Raw genomic sequence first — 23,750 nt, forward strand, 5'->3', positions numbered from 1 at the left:
AGGTTGCTGTGAGCCGAGATTATGCCATTGCACTGCAGCCTGGGCAACAGAGCTAGACTCCATCTCAAAAAAAAAAAAAAAAAAAATCATGGATGCAGAATGAAGTAGTCTTAGAGTGACTGTTCATCTAAAAATATGTTTTCCCATACCATTATTTAAAAAAAAAAAAAACTCAGAAATGCTTACAAAAAGTTTAATGTACTCCACTTCATAGTAGGTATTCTTCTAGATACTGAAGGAAGGTAGAAGAATGTGGGATAAACAGGACACAGCCCACACTCTCAGAGGGCACAGAAGCCAATGAATGAGAAAACAAAACTACAAAAATAAGTGTCCTGAATACAGTGTGTGCCCTACGCATAGCACTTAACATGTGTTTTGCTTACTCTGTCAAACAGGTCTAAGCACTTTACTTACACTGTCATTTACTTCTTCACAATGATCCTGAAGTAGGTACCATTTTAATCTTCACTTTACGGATGAGAAGTTGCATACTTTGCCCAGATGGTAAGTGGCAGAGCTGGGACTTGGATCCAGGCAGCCTAGCTCCAGTGGCCACTTTGCTAGTCCCTGGACGACTGTGCCCCGGTACCCTATAGTGAGCAGGAGCTCAGGGTGTCATGGGAGCACAAAAGAAAGAGGACAGTCAGAGGAAACTTTATAGGGAAGATTATCTTAAATTTAAAGGAAGGTTCTCAAGTTTTTCTACCTAATTATATAAATTACTATTATAATGAATAACTTATAACGACAAGTTTGAAATAACCTCAGATACTCTTTTCATTATTTTTACAATCCTAGAAACATTGTAATTTTTGTTTCGTAGTATATGATTTCCTTCATATCAGCCATTTTGTCTTTATGGGTAAATACTGCCCTTTAAGAGGAAGCCCTGTGTGGTTCACAGATTAATTCCCAGTCCCTGGAAGAATTTCTAGTGCTCAATAAAAATTTATTATATTAATTACTTAGCTAATGGTAACCAAGTGAACCATAGACTGAATAAAACCCTGGTATCAATAGATACAAATTAGTAATATTTGAGCTCCCCAAATAAAATGATTCTTCTTCGTTGGACTAAGGCACTAATTTAGATTGTCTTTTTTTTTTTTCATTTTATTTTGTTCTTCTTATTCATGGCATCTGCTATTAGCAGAATGAAAAATTGGCATGTGTGCCTTCTGAATATGCTGCACTGAACTGTCTGTGCTCAAGTACCAAGGCACATATGTTTGTCTTCTCTGGGCCAACACACAAATTGTAGGTTTTTCAGGGTCAACAGTAATAGGCATCTATAATTATATCATAGAGTTAGGAAAAGAAACATAAATAGTATCTATTAGTAACTGATAACAGGAAATAGGCTCTCTAATATCCATTTACTTTAATTAGGAAAATGTTTGCATGGGTTGGCCTCAATTAGAAACACACACACACACACACACACACACACACACACACACAGAGGGGAGCTGGGGCCAAATGGGCTTTTTAATTAATGTCTTGAATAAGTTACGACTTAGGAAACTCCCTCTTTCTTTTGCAGTTGTTATGCAGTAACGATCCTCAAACGTCTGAAATTCTTTGAAATTCCTGAGAGGTTCAGAAACCACTGTATACCACACCCTATTATTAATCCACCCTGAGAACACCTCCCTGCCCTTTCTGAAAGGACTCATTTGCTTCTTTGGTAATGGATTCTGCCATTACCAAAGAGTTATTTAAAAAAATGTTCAGGTTTGAAAACTCACATTGTATTATTCTGAAAAGGAAAGAAGAAACTTAGATGTAGAACTTGTTTTTATGCCTTCTTTCTGTAAGTTATGGTTTACCAAAGCCACCACAGCATCTTCCTCACTGTACTGGTCAGGGTTCTCAAGAGAAATCAATAAAATGTGTGTATATATGTGTGTGTTGAAAGATAGATAGAGATAGGTTGATAGAAATATATGTTATCTATAATCTCTCTATAACATATAAATATATAAAGTATGTATTGAATACATAGATTAAATTATTAAATATATATGTAATAGATATTATAAATATATAAATAAATATTTATAAAATATAAATATTGGCACGTCTGAAATATGCAGAGCAGGTTGGCACTTGGGGCTTCCCTAATCATTCTCATATTCCATTTTCATTTTGTCTCTATAATACGTATATGACAGTGCTTCCAAAGGCATCTTAAGTTCTACCCACTCCTTTTACTGCCCATAAGATTTCTGAGATTTACCTCCTTGCCTTTGTGCATTTTATTATCAAATCATTTAACATTTTAAAAGAACAACTCCAATGCTCAAGACTAAAAGGTATTCCTTTTAAAATGCTGAAATAGTCCTTACTAATGAAGTAAAGTTTCCTTGCCAGACATATTGATTTACTGCTTTGTGGCCCTAATTTCTTGGATGTCCATGTGAGACCCATCTAAATAAAGGCCAGTAGGTAGCATTTTACCTGTAAGGCATGGCTCTGTACCAGAGTGCCCAACCATCTGATCCCAACCCAGCCCATCTGGTTTATGCACTTTTACTGTTCAACTTTTCCTGGATCTTTTCCTGGTTCTTGGTTATTGTCTTGTTAAGACACAGCAGAGACAAAGTTGGTAATTTTCAAGAGGAATATTTTTCTAATGAATGTAGAGGAAAAGAATGCAAGTATATTTGTATAGAAATAAAATTTTTAGAGGCTTCTGACTTGAACCAGGGTTTAGCTACAGATTGGATGGATTGGGGTAAACATGAAACTGTCCAGCTCTTTTTATTGCCTCAACATTGTCTGGGTTTTCTAGTGGAAAATGGAAAATAAACGTATTTAAATATTGTGAGATTTAATTTTAGTTGATATCAATTCTAGGAACTTCTAACAAACACTTCACATCTCCCTTTGCTTCCTAGAATTACCTCCACACATGGACTCCAAGCTCCCAGGCTCTTCGTCTGTGGCCTTAAGTCCTGCTTCAACCTTGTTTTATTCATTGCCTACTTCTCTCTGGCCATTCTAGCCCACAGTCCTAGATAAGACGGCACTTCATAGTGTGTTCTCAAAGACTCTTTTTCTGAAATCAGAGCATCTTGCACCACCTGCCACATCCTTGTTCTGTTGATCTGCTCTTACTCAATCTGCCACTAAGTACCTTAAATCCCTACCTCTCCAATTCCATTTGTTAAACACCATGTTTTCTTCTTCCTTTTCCTCCTCCTATCATTATTGCTGCTAATTTTAGGGTGGATTCCATCCACTCCGGTATTCAGTAAGCAATGAGTCCCTTCTGGGTTTGAGGTCACATGCTCCATTTATTTCTCATACTTCTTGTCAACTCATCATGCAGATCCTTTGGATGACAGAATATCATCATTTTAGAACCCAAGTTTTACAGTTTTACAAAACTTTCAAATCTTAAGCATACAGATCAACAAAATACAGAATTTCTATCAAAAAATTTAAAATGTACAGTCTTTCAAAGAAATTATCTGAGAACAACAAGTAACTATTTATCTTCACCCAAAGTTTTTCCTGTTGTTTGTCTATGCCTGACAATAAAAATAAAAAACAGAGAATCAAGGCTGTAGAACTACTCTTTCTTTCTACTTGCAGGTTGGTTGTGGAAGTGGATTCTAACCATTCCTGGTTTGGATTTTAACTGAGTGGGCCCAGAACACAGAGATAGCCCGGGAGAAGGTCTCATAAGTCACGGACTTCAATGCTCACAGTTGCCTCCCGCAGCTCCACAGTTTTTCCGGCCTCACCCTGAGGAGCAGTATACAGGGGCCGTAGTTTCTCTCAGAGCCTCCCTGACTGTATGGAGGAGCAAAGAAAATAAGGCACCATAAGTCAGAAAATAACTGGCCATGCTGCAATGGGCAACCAATTATGAACTCCCTCTCCAAAATTAAAAGGGGCCTCTGGATTGCTTTAAAATGCATTTGATTCTCATTATTTGCAGTAGTTATGTTCTGTAAAGTAATCGAATAAGTCAGTGCTGAACCTTTGCTCCCAGGAGAAATATAGGATTAGGTTCCTGTGAGCTTCTGGTCACAATGTTTTCATCAATCAATTGATACATAACCTTGCTTTATGTGTGTTTCTGTTTAAAAATACCTTATTTAATATATACTGTTGATTCAAACTGAACTTACCGTCAACACTGTAACTCATGCCTGAATGAATTTATCTAATACATGTATTTTCTCCATAAGGCACGCCACTGCTTTCAAGTGCTTAGAAATACTACACAGCACTTCAGCACTGTGCTTGGGGGCCATTTTAAACAGCTAATTCACCAAAATAAACCACAAAAGCTGTGACAGTTGTGGCACCAAATGGACTGCAAACAGGACATTTGTTTACAGTATGAGAGCTGAAATAAGGAGGCATAGGGTTGCCTTGTTTGACCCCAGCTGGGAATGTGTGCTTTGGGTGACTCAAATTTTTCGTTGCTATACATATGTCTGCAAATACCTGGAAAAGTGTCTTAAGGGGTTACAAACAAATTTTAGTGAGTAAATGAATTTGCATAAACAGAATTCCCAATTAATGAGGACTAGCAGTACGTTTTGCATGGAAGAATACATTGGACATAGGTTTAATAACTGAGCAGATGTTGTGGTCATCAATTGAATATTAAGAAAATTAAGAGGCCTAAGTTCAAGTAGCTTGTGCAAATGACACTATGAGTAAATACTAGAATTAAATTAAATTGTATAGATTTAATCCATACAATCTGGCTCCAAAGTCCTAATGCTTAAGTGCTACACTATATTGCTTATCATGATAAATAAATATTAAGTTTTAGAATTTTGGTATTTAAGTAATAAAAGGCATTATTTTGAAGTTTATTTAACAAGAAGAAATTAAGACTCATTTGAATATAGTGCAGATTAGGACCTAACCTATTCAAGTAAAACATTTAAAAGAAAGAGTATCTTGTATGAAATTTCCTGAGATAATTAACAAGAGAAATACCAAGTGGATGCAAATTCTAATTTTTTCTCTTATTTAAGAGAATATTTTAGTAACAAGAATTCAATTATAACAATTAATGAGGCAGGTTCAATGTTGAGTTTAATAGTAAAGTATATATCTATTTATGAATTTTCCACTGCTATATTTTATATAATATGAGAGGTAACAACAAAACTGTAGCATAGGGTTTTGATGGACTATTTCCTTTGTGCATTTTGTTTACATTATAAAGGTTTTAGAAGCATGATAACCTTGGCAGCATTTTTTTGTTTCTTAAAATTCTAAAAAGAATTATATGTCTAATCTTTTGACAGAATTGGAAAAGTGACACCTCACATGTTACATAATGGTTCTCCTGTCAGCAGAAAGTTTCATAAACACAGCAATGCTCTGTTTTTACAGATCCACAGAAATAATAACATTTCATCAGGTTTCAAATCCTATTATGAAAGGAATAAAAATTATGTTTCTTCAACCTTTGCAGCTACCTTCCCTATTCTAATTGGTGTCTGATTAAAACCCAGGAAAAAATACCTTCCAGAGAGTTTCTTGACTTAAAGCATTTGTGGCATGGCATCAAGCCCAGAAGAATATCAGAAGTTCTATAATTTTGACCCCCAACCCTTTCATCTTATAAATTAGGAAACTGAGGTCCACAAGATGAATTCTTAAGAACCACAGATTTAGTGGCTGAGCTGGGATTAGAATGCAGATTTCCTGATTTTTAATCTTCTCTTTATTGTGTGCTTTGTTGTTTTGCCCCAAAGGGGCCACCTGGTCATTCTACTCTGAATGAGTATTTACTATTCCAGATAAAATAATGATTTATTAAAACAAATGGATTACATGGTCATGAATTTCCAGTTTCAATACTCATCTTACTGTTAAATTCTTGTTTAATGCTCATATTCCAAACTTGAGTATATTTTCATTTTATTATTCTAGTGAGCTAGGTTAATCTTTTGAAAGCTTTGGTTTGATTACTTCTGTTTAATTATTAGCCATCTTTTGTAGGGATTGCCTCAAAAAGTTTAGGAGCAGCTCTGCACAAACAAATGTATGATTTGATTTCTTTGCTATGTGACAATTCACCTGTTTATTTGTATTTGTAAAGCAAGTGACATTGGACTTTTCTTTAAAAAATTCCCCCAGACATTTTATTCTATTCTCATGAAATTACTGTTTGAAAGACATTGGCTGAAACAACTGAAAACTAAAATTTTATTTGGTCTAGAAGAAAAATGAAAAGTAAATTTGTCACACCTTGGTTTGAATTATGGCTTCTCTATTTACACCTTGGTGATAAAAACAGAGGCAGTGAATCTAGATTAATTAAATGAAAATTGCCATGAAATGAAACAAATGTACACTGTAGATTAAACACATTCTAAACATTTATTGTATCTCCTAAACAAATCTATTATTTTAATCTAACAAGTAAGACTGTAAATTGTTTGCAAAGTAAATGTGTACATTTAAGAAAATAACTACATAGTGTATGAACTAAGATGATTAAAGCAAATTCACAGTTTTCAAAAAAGCAATGAGATGGCTGTTTTCCATTGCGTTAAAAGTTTACTGGAAGACAATTGGCTTTGGTTTTGATTCCTTTGATTATTTTGCTATAAGTCTTCACCTTACTTCTGATAATGCCACAGCTATTATGTTGATGTGTAATTTCCATAACTTTTTTTTCAGCTAAGTGCGAAAGTATAGAATAACAAACCATCATTCGTTTGTGTTTTGTTTTGTTTGTCATTGGGATACAGGTTACATTCATCATTTTATAGTGATATAAAATTAATAAATGTCTTCTAATTGATAGTTAATAATTATGAAAAATCAAACTCTTTAAGACATTGATATAAAAGTTGTAAAATCCAGATGGAAATTTCCACACTGAAGTTATTTATAAAAACGCTCACCTGTATTTTCTGTTGCAGTTAGTTTGTGAAAGAAAAATTTTATATAGAAATCTAGTATAACCCCTCAAAGAATTTCATGTTCATTTCAACTTTGGAAGGAAGCAAACTAGGCAGGGAGGTAGAATATAAAATTATTTCATAGATGAACTTACAGAATTTTTTAAATTTAGTGTTTGGTTAATGTCTAGGTACATTCAAAAGGAGTTATTACAGCATGTTTTTCTTTCTTTTTTTTCATTTAAGAGGTTGATGTGGCTTTTTAAATTAAACAATTAAACTTACCTGACAAATAAGATTGGTGCATTAATGCTAGTGAGAATATGAGTTTATATTTATTTTAATATAGGAAATTGAGTGAGGGGAAGATTCTAAATTGCTGAAACTATTGATAGTTTCTTTTAATGAGATTGCCAATAAAATCAAAACATTAAATCCTACTACTTCTTATGCTTACAGATATTCATTTCAAAGAACTTCCAACTCTTCTCCACTGTGCAGCAAAGTTTGGCTTAAAGAACCTGGCTATTCATTTGCTTCAATGTTCAGGAGCAACCTGGGCATCTAAGATGAAAAATATGGAGGGTTCAGACCCTGCACATATTGCTGAAAGGCATGGTCACAAAGAACTCAAGAAAATCTTTGAAGACTTTTCAGTAAGTTTTTTTTTTTTAATTATATCTCTGTATATTCTGTTTGATATTGTAGAAGAAACTGTAAGACCTATTACCTTTACCATTTTGTTTAAGAGTCTAGATAAGGCACTATTAGGCACATGAAAAAAGATCAATAATTGTGAGTTGCAGAAAAACAATTTGATGATAATTCAAAAAGTCTACCTAATAAAAAAATTATTTATTTATTTATTTACTTATTATTTTATTTATTTATTTATTTTTGAGATGGAGTCTTCCTGGATCGCCCAGGCTGGAGTGCAGTGGTGCTATCTTGGCTCACTGAGAGCTCTACCTCCTGGGTTCACGCCATTCTCCTGCCTCAGCCTCCTGAATAGCTGGGACTACAGGCGCCCGTCACCACGCCCGGCAAATTTTTGCATTTTTAGTAGAGATGGAGTTTCACCATGTTAGGCAGGATGATCTCAAACTCCTGACCTCAAGTGATCCGCCCAGCTCGGCCTCCCAAAGTGCTGGGATTACAGGCGTGAACCACCTCACCCCACCTAAAAAGTGAATTTATGTTGCTTAAATTTGTTTTCCTTGTGTGATTCCTTCTCCTCTTCCCTGTTAAGTCCCAATTCTGTCTTATGTAGGTTGAAGCCCCAAATTACAGAACACTTTTTGAGGAGTGTTAGTTTTGTAAGAATGTAATCGAAAGAAGATTTTAAGAAGGAGCGGATGCTATCTCAGTACATAAAACATACTTTGTGTTTCCATAATCATGTTTAGAAAAGCAATTGTTTTTCTATTTGTAACAAAGATATACACATTTTGCTCCAGAAAGTGAATTATACCCTGATGGCTCTTTGGAAAATATAATGGGACAATGATTATGCTGGTAAATTATCAAAATTTGTCTTTGAGTATTTAAAACAAATAATTTTGTTGTCAAAGAAGAGTTAATATAGAATATGTAAATCCTGTAAGCTTCTGGTTATTTTAGCATTTATTCTGATTGTCAGATTAAGCCAATCTAATTAATATTGGACTTCAAAAACAATCATTGGTATTTGAGATTTCTGGAGAGTATATTTAAAATAAATATAGAACATGAAGTTTTATGACAAAATTAATAAACTACTAATTTTTAGTCTTAGGTCCTTCAAATCAGAAATAACCATTCTTTTTATTTCTGGAAGGATTTTAGATAGTGATTGTCATATATGCTAGTTTTTAACTAGTTGTCATGCTTTATCTGATGAGGGCATTCATTTTCATAATTGTTCACTGTATGCAGGCATTGAATAGGGCAGCATGGTATCTACCTCAGGTAAGTCAGTAAGTCAATTTAGCCTTGGATGTTTTCCATTAATACTGTTATTTAATACATTTTAGGTGCCTGTCTTTAACTCCGTACAACTCTATTCTTTAATTTTTAGCCACTGGTACACTGGGTTAAAATTTTCCCTAGAAGTTCTATCATCTAGGGATGCTTTCTAAATTAATCCTTGATTTTCAAAAAGTCATTCTTCCACTTCTTGCTCTCCAGTAAAGACTCACCTTTTGACAGATGCAACCCCATGCACACTTCAGGTGCTCCATAAGTAACAAAATATTACATAATGATGACAGTAGGTATGAAAGTAAGTACAATGGTAGGATGTGAGGTTTGATGGATGTGGGATATAATTTTTTTTTCTCTTACACCCTCTCAGTATTTATACCTCTGCTCCTGCAATAACAGTGCTGATAGAAGTTGATTGCTATCATTGTCTCTAGGTGACAATCACTCTTTCATAGTTGCTGCATTCTAATTTGACAGTTATACTTGATAATTATTGTGTGAAATTTGTTACATAATTTTCTATAGTATCTTTGTAAGCTGTTATTTCTGCCTGAATGTCTACAGTAAACGTTACCATTATAGTTGGGATAGATCAATTATTTTGTGAATGTTCTGCTGTCAGTAAGGAATTGACTGTAACTGTTGCAAGTGCCAACAGATCTGTCAATACGTTTTCATGACCCTGGATAATTTTATATACAATAATTTTGCAAGCTATGAAGGCCTTTTTGCAAATGTGTAGTTAAGAAAATGAAACATATGTATTGTATTTTGACCCACATGGAAAAATGTTTGCTGTCAATTTATATGATACATGAATTATTCTTCTAATTATCAATTTTATTTAAAATAAATTTGGAATTCATATCTTCTTACTGAAGGTATGCCAGATAAGCAGATGTTGACACTATCTATTCTAAATACTGTTAGTTCAGTCTTGTAAAGAGTGTATGTAAACCTGATGGAGAAAAGTGGAATCTCATTATGCTACTAAAATACTTTACTGTTGCTTTAAAAACATCTATATCACTTCAATGTTATAATGACCTAGATTCTGAAAAATCTGAGATCATCACATATGCATTCAAATTTTTCATGAACTATTGTTTCAGAATAGTTTAAAGGAGCAGATATTTTTAACTTTGAGGTTTACGATCTACCAGTGGACTATACTTCTACTGAAGAAATATCTATTTTTAAATTCCAACATATTTTGCTCCCAACTAATTTACTGATTTGTTCAGTACTTCCTAATCCCCCATCAATAAAACATTGCTCATTTTAGAATTCCACAGGGAGTTACAATACAGTGATTTGGGTCATCACTGAATGAAGTGGGTAGAAGGAAAAAGCCAATTGTGATTTTAGAAAAATACAGAGAAAACACAAAAGCATTAGCAAGCATTCATAAACCAAGTGACACCCATGTCTTATCGTTAGGTATGTGAAGGAAGAGGATGAAGATGAAGAAAAGAATGAGGAAGGAGGGGAGGAAGAGAAAGAAGGAGAGAAGGAGGAGAGTAGGAGAAGAAGAGGGTCTGAAATTACATTTCTTACATTGCTTCATGACATTTTTTATTTGAGAGGTTAATAATTTATACACAGTCTATGAACAGAGCCTCTTCATTATGAATGGCTTTCATGTTTTGATAAAGTTATGTAATTAACATCTGTACTTCATTTATGTTTTCAGTGCTATTACTGGATGATAATATCATATATTTCTATAATCCATAAAGTCTTTAAAATATCTACTCATTTTTCAGTTTCTGACAATGTCACCTGAGAGAATTAATATGAAAAGTAGGTGGGAAAAGGGCAAAATATTTGTTACTTAAATTCACAACTGGGTGTGAACAACGATTTGCTTAGCATTATTCATAAGGGAAGCCCAGGACATTTCAAATAGTAAATAGTGACATTGATGATTTATTTAGTCTTCAGAAACTTATCTCTTAAATAAAACGTGCATGAAAAGTTGAAAACAAACTGGAACTTGGCCTCAGATTGAGGTACCTTGAGATTTAAGATAAAGAGTACAAGACTAGTCTGTACTTTAACCAAACAGATATAAAGAATATCCACTTGTATTAGTTCAGATATGTCACCCCATCCATCCCCTTCAATTTAAAACCCTTAACAAAATGATTATATCAATGTGTAAATAGACAAGGAAAAGTACATTCTCCTCTGTTGGCCAGCTATGGAATTGGAGCAGGTGTTCACTTATCTTAGAAACAATATCCAGAAAATATCTTTTTTCTTCCACCACTGTGTTCACTTGTAGTTTGGTTTAAATATTTATATGCTGTTAATTATAAATATTCATGAAGAAAATTTAAGAAATGCGAAAATCAGCTTTCCATGCACATTCTCTAACTGGCTTTTCAGGAGTACTCCTGACTGAGAATCTTTCTATGGCTCACATGTGAGATGGGATTCCTGTGGCATCAGGCTCTCCTTAATCTATCCCTACACTGCTCTTTGTCCCTGTGGACACTGGGCCCGTGTGTGTGTGTGTGTGTGTGTGTGTGTGTGACAGAGAGATTTTGTTGCCCTCCAATATCTGACTGATAGGCCCTAATCTTTTTCAGATAGTCAAGGCCTTGGGTTTAAAATACATGTATGGAGGGGTAGGTGTTGAAGCACTTACAATATCCCTAATATAAAGCAATAATTGACTGGCTAATATAGAGAACCGATTACTCAGAAGTTAGATTTGGTGTTTAGGCTAGTAGTAAACATTCACTCTCCTTGGCTCTTTATTTCTCTCATTCTCAGCATTGCCCTCCCAGTACTTTGCAAGTAGATTGTTCCATTTAATTCAGTGTTTATCAGTGTTCTATAATTTAGCTTAAATGGCAGCATATCCTGCTTTGCCTATGTGGTTTTTTCTTTCTTATAAGTCTGGAAGCTCATGAAGCATAGTGGGCTCTCCTCCCCTCCCACCATCAGGTACACTAAAGGTGCTCAGCATGTATTTTTCTCATTGATGGTGCAGAAGGTCGGTGTCCAATTTAAAGACTTGTCTTATTTCACTTTCCCAATCATATACTTAAATAGGTCCCATATGGTAAATAAAATAATTGGTCATATTTCCTATACTTGGAATTTTTTTTAAGTTTAGTTTCAGAGACTTCATAGACAGCCCTACTGCTTGTCTTCAGCATATATTTTAATAGGCCCAACTAGTATGAATTTTGGAATCCTGGCCTTTATTCAATATTGATGTTCTGTTCTGTTAGAATTGAAGAAACTAGAATAAGTCACATAACTGCACTTGACTGCATGCATGCATTATAAATTTATGTGTCAGTTATGTGCTTGAAACTACTTAGGAATCTCTTTCAAAAATCTGGCTATCACAGAATTTTTCTCTTCTCCAAGTCATCAGACCCAGTTTTGATGCCCTAACTCTGCAGCTCTAAACATGCTGTGTAAACTCCCTTGAATCTCTTTGCTGTATTTTCCTTTACTCCTAGAGTCCTGGGATTCAGTCAGGTCTGAATTTTAAACCTAACTTCACCAAAAACTAAGTTTGCATCCTGGGAAAAAATAATTCTTTATAGAGCACTTTAGGATTTGATGAAATGAATGTGAAATTGTTAAATATATAGAAGACCCACAAAAAATATTGCATTCACCTTATTTTCTATTGGCTTATTGTTATTCATATCAAATTTAGACTTCACCATCAATCATACCTTTTCTTTTCTTACATCATTAATCTCTCCCATTATACTGACTCTTCCCTGAACAAATGTTTCAATAATATATATACACACATACACACACACACACACACACACACACTTGCTTTACATAGACATATAGTTTTGCATTGTTTAAAGACTCTCTATACGTGCTTTGCATTTAGCTGACTACTACAGCCGCTCTGTCAAAGGCCATAACTAATCAACCATATATCAGATCCAGTGGATTTCTTTCAGACATCTTTTGGCACAACCTTTGACACTGCTTTCCTTGACCCTGCCCTCTTTCTGAAAGTCCACTGACCCCTTGTGGCTTTCTTGTCTTCCCCATTAGCAAAGGTTCTTTCTGCACTCTCTTCACTTATGATTAAAAGGCAGTATCATAACTGGAACAAATGAAATCATGTGGAATTTGTATGAAGCAGAAGAAACATTATAAATGGGATTTTAAATAAGCACTTAATGGGGAAAGGTGAAGGATTCATATGGTGAAAGAAATGGGATGCGCGGTTGTGTGAAGAAGGCAGAGTAGGTAAACCCTGACTTCTTAGGCCAGAAAATCAAATCTTGTTATCGATTTTTTTTCACAGAATATATTATTTTTTAACTTATGATAATGACCTACAAAAGACTATGCACCTATTAAAAGAAAACTTAACATTTTATATAATATTTTGATAAAATATATATGAAGAAATGTTTGTAGAGCCCCCAAAGAGCTCATACACAACTTAATGGTAAGTACATAAAAATCTAGTTGTTTGTAGTATTTTTTGCCTACTCATAATATAAGAAAATACTTGATTTTCAATTATTTATTTACATGCTTTGCACAGGTTGTATGCTTAATGCAATGTGTATGATATAGCTAGATTCAAATAGAAAAAAACTGTAAAAATAATTTTCCCTAATTAATTTTATGAGTTATATTATTTAGGAAAACTGTCTTTAGGGTATTTGTCAGTAGAATGTTCATTAGGAAAGACATTTCTCATGTCCACTAAGCCCAGTGTGTGAGACTGCTTAAAGTAATCTCTTTCTCCCAGAAATCATGTTAGTTTGGTTTAACAGAGTCAAGCAAAAACCCCATTTGTAATTCTCAGGAATAACTATTCTCAGATGTCACAGCCACTGTTTTCTCACTGTTCTTCTATGTAATAAATGATTTATGTTTTCATAAAGTTGCTAGAATAGCTACCAGTGTCTGTACACTCTCTTTCCATATACAAAGAATATAGTTTTTTAAAAGTTTTCCTGGGTTCTCATTCATTATTCTGCCTCAGCAGAGGAGAAAACAGAAGCAGAAAGGGTCAGGTTGATGTACAGCTAGGCTCCACACAATATAATCATTTGGCGGTGAGGTGGGGAGGAGAGCAAGCATCACTGGGAGAAGCAAGATGAGTAAAATATCTGAATAGTCCTTGAATGTTTTTTACAAATCAGACACATAAACAGATTATTGCATTATCAATTTACATCACCAAAAGAGAAATTAGCCCTAAAGTTCAACAAAATAGAGGTTTTGTAAAATGAATATAGTGTGTGATTTGTGTTTCCAATTTCTTGAATAAGCATAATGTATTATATTCTTCATTCAGGGTTTTTATATCAGAAATGTTATATTCTCATAAAAACATGAGACACACATTTTTCATAATGTAGACATTTGTTATCCTTTTTATTCCAAGGTCTGTTTATTCCTTTATTTCATAACTTCCCTCAATTGAATAATTAGTATTAAAAAATAACTTATTGTTAAAAATTGTTCTAAAAACAATGACCCTTTTGATAAACCTTAGAGGGCACTTTGTCTTAGCAACAGCTGAACTCTGAAAAGCCACATCTTATTTTCCCAGGCAGAAGGGAATCTTAGCGCTTTCGGGAGATATCATAATTTTATTCCTAAATGAGATTTACCTTGTAATATTTATTTGAATATCTATTTATTCTCACTTTTGAAAAAATATTCTTTGGAGTTAGGGTAAGGCCCTCTATCTGCACTTTAAGCCCATTTCCCACTGTTCTCAAATACATGAAACAGAGCTGGGGTGGAAAATTTAGATGTAACAGTTATATAGTTCAGAAGAATTTATAATATATTTGCTTTTATCTTCATTGTACCAAATGCCATAGCTGCTGCGAATGCAATCATGGTATATGAGGACAAGTGATGATATGATTTTGATTACCTATGCCTCAGTAGGTAATTATTTTTATGCTCATTGCATTAAAATTAATTCAATACCCACAAATAACAAGGCAATTTATGAAAGTAATAGAGGGAAATAATATACATGTGCTTACAGTTCTTTTCCAATAGAGATCCTTAATACATCATTAAATAATTTTTTAAAGTTGAAACAGTATCTTATTCTAAATAGGTAATTCATTATATTTTATACATTTGCTTCCGATTCTGGCAGTCTCCAGGATTCTATTAAGAGTCACATCCTTGTCTATGGGGGCTAAATGGTCTTTAAAACCCCTTGGAGACCTAAGTTTTTGTAATTTTTAGAGTTCTGATTTCTCAGAAACCTTCTAAACTTCAGATCTTTCATTTTTTTCTCTCTTCTTTCAAAGCAATTAGCTTTACCTGTAGAACAGGGTAACCTAGAGCTGTCACTTACATGCCTGCTGGTCAAAAGGAAATACAATTTCAGAGAATGCAAAATTAATCACTTATGGTAATTAAAGCAATCGGTATTGATACTGTATCTGTAGAGCGTGGCCCTCATGAAACAAACACATGGCATTGTCCTTTCAGAAGGAAAATATGCAAAGGCAATTGAGTTATAATTTCATTGGAAAAATATTGTTCTTGGAAATTCATCTCCATTAATTGGCTTTGAATTTCCATCATTCTTGATTCTTGAAGATAGAAAAGGGTATTTAATATAATCCAATGTAGATTGGGTATATACTTTTGTACTAGTATCTTGAAATTGTTTTTACTTTAAATTCATATAAAGGCCTCTCCAGGCATATGAAAAGAATCAGACTTGTATTATGAAAAAACAAGAATATTCATCAAATATTACAGCTCTGAGCCTCAACAATATAATTTCTTTTTCATTTCTCCTTATGTAGCAACACTCTCTTTGTGATATATATAGATGTGAGAAAGTAAAGATTATGATTGACTTATTCTGCCTCTAAAAAATACAGTATAAAAAGAAAATAAATGGCACCAGTTGAAGGCTAAATTTTGCGTTTGTTTTACATAAATTAATCAGCCCTCACTTGAGCCAGAAAACAGTCTCCAATTTTAGTTTAACAAATAGATTGATTGAGTTCAACAAATACTTATTGACTACCTCTTAGGTGCCAAGCATTTTTCTAAACACTGGAAATTCAGAACAGACCAAAACTCCTACCCTAATGGGAAATAAGACTATAAATAAATAAATATATACAATGTGTCTAGTGGAAATTAATGTTTAAGGCCAGGAAGAAATAGAAAGAACCACATTGTGTAAAGTGGTGTGTGAAAGGAGATGGGAGGGGGAACAATTTTGAAATGAGTAGTCAGAGAAGTATTCACTGAGGAGTCCTTTTTGGTAACTACCTACAACTATGAAAGAGAAATTCATGCATTTATATGGACAGGTATTCCAATAAGAGAAAATGGCACAAGGGCAAAGGCTCTCGTAGGATATGAATATGCACAAAAGAGCCAGTTGGCCAATGTTACTGAAGCAAAGTAAATGAGAAAGAAAAGACGTAGTAATAGATTGCCACAGAAAGATAAGTAAGGCCAGATCTGTAGGGCTGTAAAGGCAATGATGAGAATTTGGTATTTTGGAGAAAGGCATTAGAGAATTCTCAGAGACATTGTATTGGTCTGTTTACACACTGCTATAAAGAACTGCCAGAGGCTGGGTAATTTATGAAGAAAAGAGATTTAATTCACTCACAGTTCCACGTGACTGGGGAGGCCCCAGGAAACTTACAATCATGGCGGGAGGGAAAGCAGTCACATCTGATATGGCCGCGGGTGAAAGGAGAGAAGGAGGAATTGCCAAACACTTATAAGACCATCAGATCTTGTGAAAACTCATTAACTTTCATCAGAACAGCATGGAGGAAAACTGCCTCATGATTCAATCACCTCCCACCAGGTCCCATCCTGGACATATGGGGATTATGGGGATTACAATTCAAGATGAGATTTGGGTGGGGACAAAGAGCCAATCCATATCAGGCATCATATGATTTAAATTGATCAGAGTCACAACTATATTGATCACAGACTGTACAGGGCAAGAAGGACAGATCAGACCTGATTGGCAACTACTCCCATAATCCAGATGATAGATGATAAAAAGATGGTAGTTTACACTAGGATGACAGCCGCAAAGACAACTAGAAGTGGTTAGGTTTGAAATATGCCATTGTTTTATAGTATAGAAAATGGAATTTACTGACATTGGAGGTGGAATATAAAAGAAAGTGAGTAGTTACTGATATTTCCAAGTATGTTGGTAGAAGCAGAGGATGGAATTATTTGCCACTTACTGAGATGAGGAAGACTGAATGAAGAAATGTTTTGTTAAGAAAAATCAGGAGTTTGGCTTGAGACACGTTAAATTTGAAATGCCTACTATGTTCCAAAGTTTGGAAGTAGAGGTTATAGGGAGTACCAACAGAAAAGGCCAACAGTGAGCAGCATTTAAGGTAGGAAGAGAATCGAGAAATCTATTGACCTAGATGCCAAGTAAAAGAAAGATTTTCACAGATGAGGTAGAGGACAGCTACATTAAATGCTACTGACAGGTCAACTAAGATAGGACAGATAATCAAATTTTTGATTTAGCAACATGTGTATGTATATTTGTATGTGCATATTTATATATTTATCCTTAAAATTAGTCATCATAGTAATAAGCCTTTCTAAATATTGGAAAGATGATTTATTGGGAGATGAGAGAGATTAAGATAAAATTTTCTAATGAAGCATGAGCTCTATGATACTTTGGGGACGATTCTGATGAATATTTTGCTCTAATTTAGTTTGTCCCAAATACGTCTTATTAGCTGTTTGTGGAAACAAGAGTGAAGCATGATGCTATTTTAGAAACACATTTCCTGACGTGTGGTTTGGAATCCCTCATGAAAATGTAGAGGAGGAGACAACATGCAGTCTCCAGCTGGTATGCGTGTCTTGTGGAGAAAGTGAACTGTCAGGGGGAAAAAAATCAGAGCATTTTTATCTGTCAGACATTAATGTCCATTCATAGTGTCAAATCGTAAACTCAGATCCCTGATTTGAGCCTGTGGCTGAGATTTCAGCCTAAGCAAGAACATCTCTCCTTTTATTAGTGTTTAATTTTCTTTTCTCAGTACTGCCGAGTTCACTTATTCAAATTTGGCTCTTGGTAAAATATCAGTAAGCCAATTAATCCGTTTCCTTAATGAGAACTCTCTATTATAAGAATAGGTAACTGCATAGACTTATGTTGAATCTATCAATCTTGGATTTGAAGGGGAGAATGCCAATTATCCAAGCAATCTGGTTCATTACTGCAGTATTGGACGACGTCGCTAAATAAGCCTACGGGAGTGGGGAGCAGCACCAGGCACTGAACATTTGTTCAGAGCCTATTATATGCCAGATTGGGTTAGAAGCTTTATGCACACCCTCTCATTCCATGTTCTCTACCACCCTCTGGGGAATTTCTACTTAGTTTACATTTTGAGAAACTGAGGCTAACAAGTTGGAGAGTTAGTGAGCTGTGAAGCCACCAAATAGCCTCCAAAAGATGGCTACTCATAAAAACCTACTAATTTTATGGTCTCACTTACTAAATTCTGTAATGATTCAAATGATTCTTTCCAATTTTGGCTTCTTCTTTGTTCTTTTCTTGACATTCCAACCTGATGTCCATACAATGCCTCTGAACAAAATATCACTCTCATCACTATACTATTATCATAATAATTCCCAAATATTTAGCAAGCACTCAGTCTACATCTGATGGGTTAGGAACTGTTGGTGAGGGAAGGAGAAAAGAGGAAACCTAGTACTTTGACTCCTCTCTAAAATCTACTTCATGAAACATCAGATTGTTGGAAGGTCCAAATTATATATGTGAAAGGCCTTTGGGATTTGTAAAGCTTCAGCACCATTTTTAATATTATCATCACCATTTTAGAACTTCCCATAAATAAATTTTAATATTTTAAACACTTTGAAAGTGAATTATTTTAATACTTAAGTCAGTTCTGATTTTAAAAAACTATATGACACGTGAATTTTTCTCTCTTTTCTACTGTATATGGCTTTCAAAACGAATGTTGGAAACAATATTTATCAAATTTTCTCCTTAAACAGGTTAAACTAACATTTTCTCAGGGAACGAATATATGTACTATCTTTTGTTTTTGTCCGTTTTCTACTTATTATGTCCATGGAGTTTTTCAATTCTCAGAAAAATTTAAGTTGCAATCATTTAAAGTAGCCAGAGATTGCATTTAGCAATATTCAGCTAATGTTGATAACCCTTTCTGGTGCTTATATTGTATTAATAGTTTGTTGGGGGGAGACTGAAAATGAATAAACACACAGAGTAATTTCAGACAGTGATAAATGCTGCGATTTTTTTAGTTAGTAAAAAAATTTAATTGAAGTATAGTTACAAGAAATAATGATATATTTGTTACACCATGCTCAGTATCACATTATATAAATAAAATATTCATTTAATATTAGTTTTTCATTCTCTCATGGCATCTTCATAACACTTCTAATCAGGTAATTAGTATATAATAATTAATATATTAATAAATTCAAATCTAGAATGTTTCCTTTATTAGACTATAAATTTGATGAGAACATATCAGAGTTTATAGTTCCATAGTAACTATATGTATGTGGATATTGGTTGAATATCTCTCCCACAGAACTGTAAATTTTGTGAGAGTGTGTGTTCATCATTGTATCTGCCATGCTCAGCAGTGACTATCTCTGAGTAGATGCTCTCTACCTCCCCCCGTTCTCTTTGTGTGTGTGTGTGTGTTTATGTGTGTATATATGAACATTTATATATTCATTTACATATTCATTCTTGTATGTTTTATAAAAAGAATAAGTTCTTTCTAAAATTATTGGGCACATACTATTTGTTGAATATTGTTACAGTTACAGTAACATAAGACAAACAAGTCACTAGTCTCATGATCTCACATTTGAAAGTGATAAACACGGGAGGGAGTGTTCTTTATTATCTGTCCTTCTTCAAAATTCTAACTTTACCCCCATAGCCCTTAGCCAGTGAAATATCAGATAGTAGTTAAGTACTTTGGAAAAAAAGAACATGTTAGTATAAAAGCCAAAAACAATAAAATTAGCAAACAGTTATATAGAACTTGCTATGTACTATTATCTGTTTTTGCTGCTTTATGATAACAGCTCAGTCCTACTATCCATGTTTTACAGATGAGGAAACTGAAGCACAGAGTGTTTAAGTGCTTGCCCAAGGTCACACATTTGGTAATAAGTAGAGCTGGGATTTGAACCCAGGCAGTGTAGCTCTACATGCTTTAATGTGGCACTAGATTACATCTAATACTTATAAAAGGCACACTTAATCCTTTTTAGTATGTTCTCTAACAGTTTTTCCCACTACAGATCTGACAGACAATCTTTCTATGTAAAATTATTGCTAAACATCACAAAGGATTCAATTCAGATGGAAGTCTGGGTCCAAATTCAGTTTTACCTGTGTTTTATACAGATGGACTAAAGCACCTCTCAATGCAGAATACAGACAAAGAAAACACCAAATTCTAGTTTTTGTAGGTCGAGTTAAATTTAGGTATGGCTGTCACATACCTAACTTTTTAACACTGTCCTTTGCTCTGTTCTTTGACTGCTTTATTACCAGAGTTTTATTGACTCTCAAGACTATTGTGATGGTTAATTTTATGTACCTACTTGACTGGGCCACAGGATGCCCAAATATTTGGTCAAACATTATTCTGGGTGTTTCTGTGGGGATAGTCTGAATGAGATTAACATGTAAATTTGTAGTCTGAGCAAAGCAGATTGCTTTCCCAAATATCAATGAGCTTCGTCCAATGAGTTGAAAGCCTGAATAGAACATAACTGGAACCCCTCCTTGAACTGGAATGTCTGTGTTTTCCTGCCTTTGGTCACGAACTTAAGAATCAGCTCTTTCTGTATTTCCTTCTGCCAGCCTTTGGACTAGAATTATACTATGGGATCTCCTGGTTCTCAGGCCTTTGGACTTAGATTAAAATGACACCATTGGCTTTCCCGGGTCTCTAGCTTGCCAGTTGCAGATTTGGGCACTTACGAGTCTCCATAATTGCAAAAGTCATTTCCTTATAATTAATCTCTTTCTATATAACATATGTACATCCTATTGATTCTGTTTCTCTGGTGAACTCTTACTAATACAAGTATTGATTTGATTTTAATTCTCTATGACATTTTCTTCCCTCAGTCTTTCAATGGTAAAATCAAGATAAGGAAATAATCTCAATGCTAGTTTAATCATATCCTGTTACGGTTTGCTGTTGAAGTTGAAACTGAGTGTGGGATATTGACATGGAGAGAGGGCTGGAGGTTGGAGATGATATGCAGAGCCCTAGAAGGCAGAAAGAGAGCAGCAGAAACATGGGTCACAGGCGAAGCTATAAAAATCCGTAACAACTCAGGAGTGAGTAACTAATTTGTTTTAGGAAAATAACGTGAAAAATGATTAAAATATTCCTTCACAAGAAAATGTAGTTTAAAATCCTGTGGTGATTTTCAAGTACTTCCTAGGAAGTATTTTAAGAAAGTAAAGGGACCTGTTTTAATAGCTGAAAAGTTCTACTGACTGTTAGTAGATGGATGTTAAATGCCTTATAATGTGGAGGACAATCCCTCCCTGTTAAGAACTGGCCTATCGAAAATATCAGTGGATCCTTCCTTAAGAAATACTAGCAAAAGATTTTCTGCCAATCCCACTCTAACCTTAATAAACCTAGAATTAAACTGTTTCCATATTCTTCCTGATTTCCTTATCCCTTTGGCAAGTAGATCTATTAAACAGAATTTGAATAATGTTTATATATATATGTGTACATATGCCTATGTTTGTGTATGTACATAAAATTTCTGTTTCACTAACTATGAAGTTAAAATTTGGACTTTTTAAAGGGGACTTTTCTTTAAATTTCACCTCAGTTGTCCTATTGTAAGTTTGTTTCCTTAAATATTTATATATAAAAATTTTACTAATTTGTAGTATGTCAGAAAATGGAGGACTTCCATGTTGCTAGAGACAACTATCACCTTATTACCAGAGAGCACAGCTTAGATAGCTTCTAAAAGGAAAACTGAAGATAAAATTGTAGCTGATGTATTATATGTCATCTGCTAACTGTCTATTTCCTACTTAAATAAGATATTTCTCTTCCTTGTGAGTAATATTTTTACACTTCTGAAAGAAGAAATATTGTGAGACCACTCATTCCTCTGGGAAAATATATACTATATACATGTACTGGAGGAGACGGAACACAGAGGTGTTCTTTTCAACAAACCAACCTCTCACAGATAGATTAAAAACAAAACAATAGATTTTGTGTATGGGTAAAAATTATAGAGTAAAATTTATATTTAGTGTATAGCTCTATAGCTACATTTTAGCTTTGTAAAATGGATCTGGCAAAGGTATTTATATAGGGCTGTCTGATATTACTGTCTTTTCCCTGTAGTTTTGAAATTACTTATATTTTGGCAATACCATATTATCACCTAGAAAATATACACTGAAAAATATTCTTGCGGCCGGGCGCGGTGGTTCAAGCCTGTAATCCCAGCACTTTGGGAGGCCGAGACGGGTGGATCACGAGGTCAGGAGATCGAGACCATCCTGGCTAACACAATGAAACCCCGTCTCTACTAAAAAATACAAAAAACTAGCCGGGCGAGGTGGCGGGCGCCTGTAGTCCCAGCTACTCGGGAGGCTGAGGCAGGAGAATGGCGTGAATCCGGGAGGCGGAGCTTGCAGTGAGCTGAGATCCGGCCACTGCCCTCCAGCCTGGGCGACAGAGCAAGACTCTGTCTCAAAAAAAAAAAAAAAAAAATTCTTGCTTCCACAACTTGTAGTGTGAATTAGCCTACACTACAAACTCTCTTCCCATTCAAATGCAAGCATGAGTTTAGACATAATAATGGCATGAATACTTAGCAAATGGCTATTTTGAAATTTAGCAAAAACCATGGCCCATGGTAGGAATAGGACCATAGAAAGGGAGATTATTTGGAGAAACTAGTGGAAATAAGATTTAGAGTTTTATTTATGTTGGAGTAACAGGTAGTGTATTCAATGGCCACCAGAGAATCCGGTAAGAAAGGGGAAAAAAAAAAGCTAAGCTTGAGAGCATTCACTGGCAGTAATTTCTTTTCAGAAAAAACAAGTCAGTGGAAGAAAAGCATATTAAAGGGGTGTGGGGTTTTACATGGCTGTGCCACTGGCACCTTCTGCCCAATACACAAGGATTGTTATGTTTGTAACCTAATAAAGGTGAGTATTTTCCAGGGCAGTGGTTCTCACTATTGTGTTGCAGTCTCTTCACAAGTATATCATCACATTTGATTCATAAGTTATTTTAAAATATAATTTAGCATATATAATTTTAAATTGATGACTATCAAAGAAAATGTTGAGCTAGGTAGCACAATGCAATATAGAGACAGGAACAAATTATTGTAAAAATCAGCATTAAGGAAGTAGCATCAACTGTGTAGCAATGGAAAGCCAAACATTTATTGAAAGAGTGAGAATTCTGTCTCACAGTCTAATGGAAGGTGGTCAGGGCAGTAAACAGCCCTATTCAGATCTCATCACAATGCTGAAGGGCTACCAAACTGATAGTGCCCTGACTGTGTATAGTTTTATAAATTCTGTGAGACGCTGTCATTTAGGAGTCCAGATTACCCCATGATTATTGCTGGCTTTTTTAGAGTGAGTTGAGTCTTCATCCGTTTGGTTTGCTGCCAAACAAATGAACAACAATAACAACAACAACAACAAAACCCTGGTGTCTGAATGCATATTTCATTGCAACCATGTAAATATTGTGAACCCTGGCTTAGGGTCTGGGTGCCACCAGCAGGCTTCACAGGGCATGAAGCCAAGAGATAAGGGTAAAGCCATTAAGTACATAG

At 34.6% G+C, this 23,750-nt stretch overlaps 1 protein-coding gene across 1 annotated transcript in view; it reads left to right on the top strand.

The window, feature by feature from the left end:
- Positions 1-23,750, top strand: part of BANK1 (B cell scaffold protein with ankyrin repeats 1) — a 250,288-nt gene that overhangs the window by 75,174 nt on the left and 151,364 nt on the right. The window contains exon 6 of the mRNA XM_025384833.1: positions 7,353-7,549. Coding sequence (XP_025240618.1) covers positions 7,353-7,549 — 197 coding nt within the window. The remainder of the gene's footprint in view (positions 1-7,352; positions 7,550-23,750) is intronic.

Source organism: Theropithecus gelada, chromosome 5 (assembly GCF_003255815.1).
Source record: "Theropithecus gelada isolate Dixy chromosome 5, Tgel_1.0, whole genome shotgun sequence".
Taxonomy (NCBI): Eukaryota; Metazoa; Chordata; class Mammalia; order Primates; family Cercopithecidae; genus Theropithecus; species Theropithecus gelada.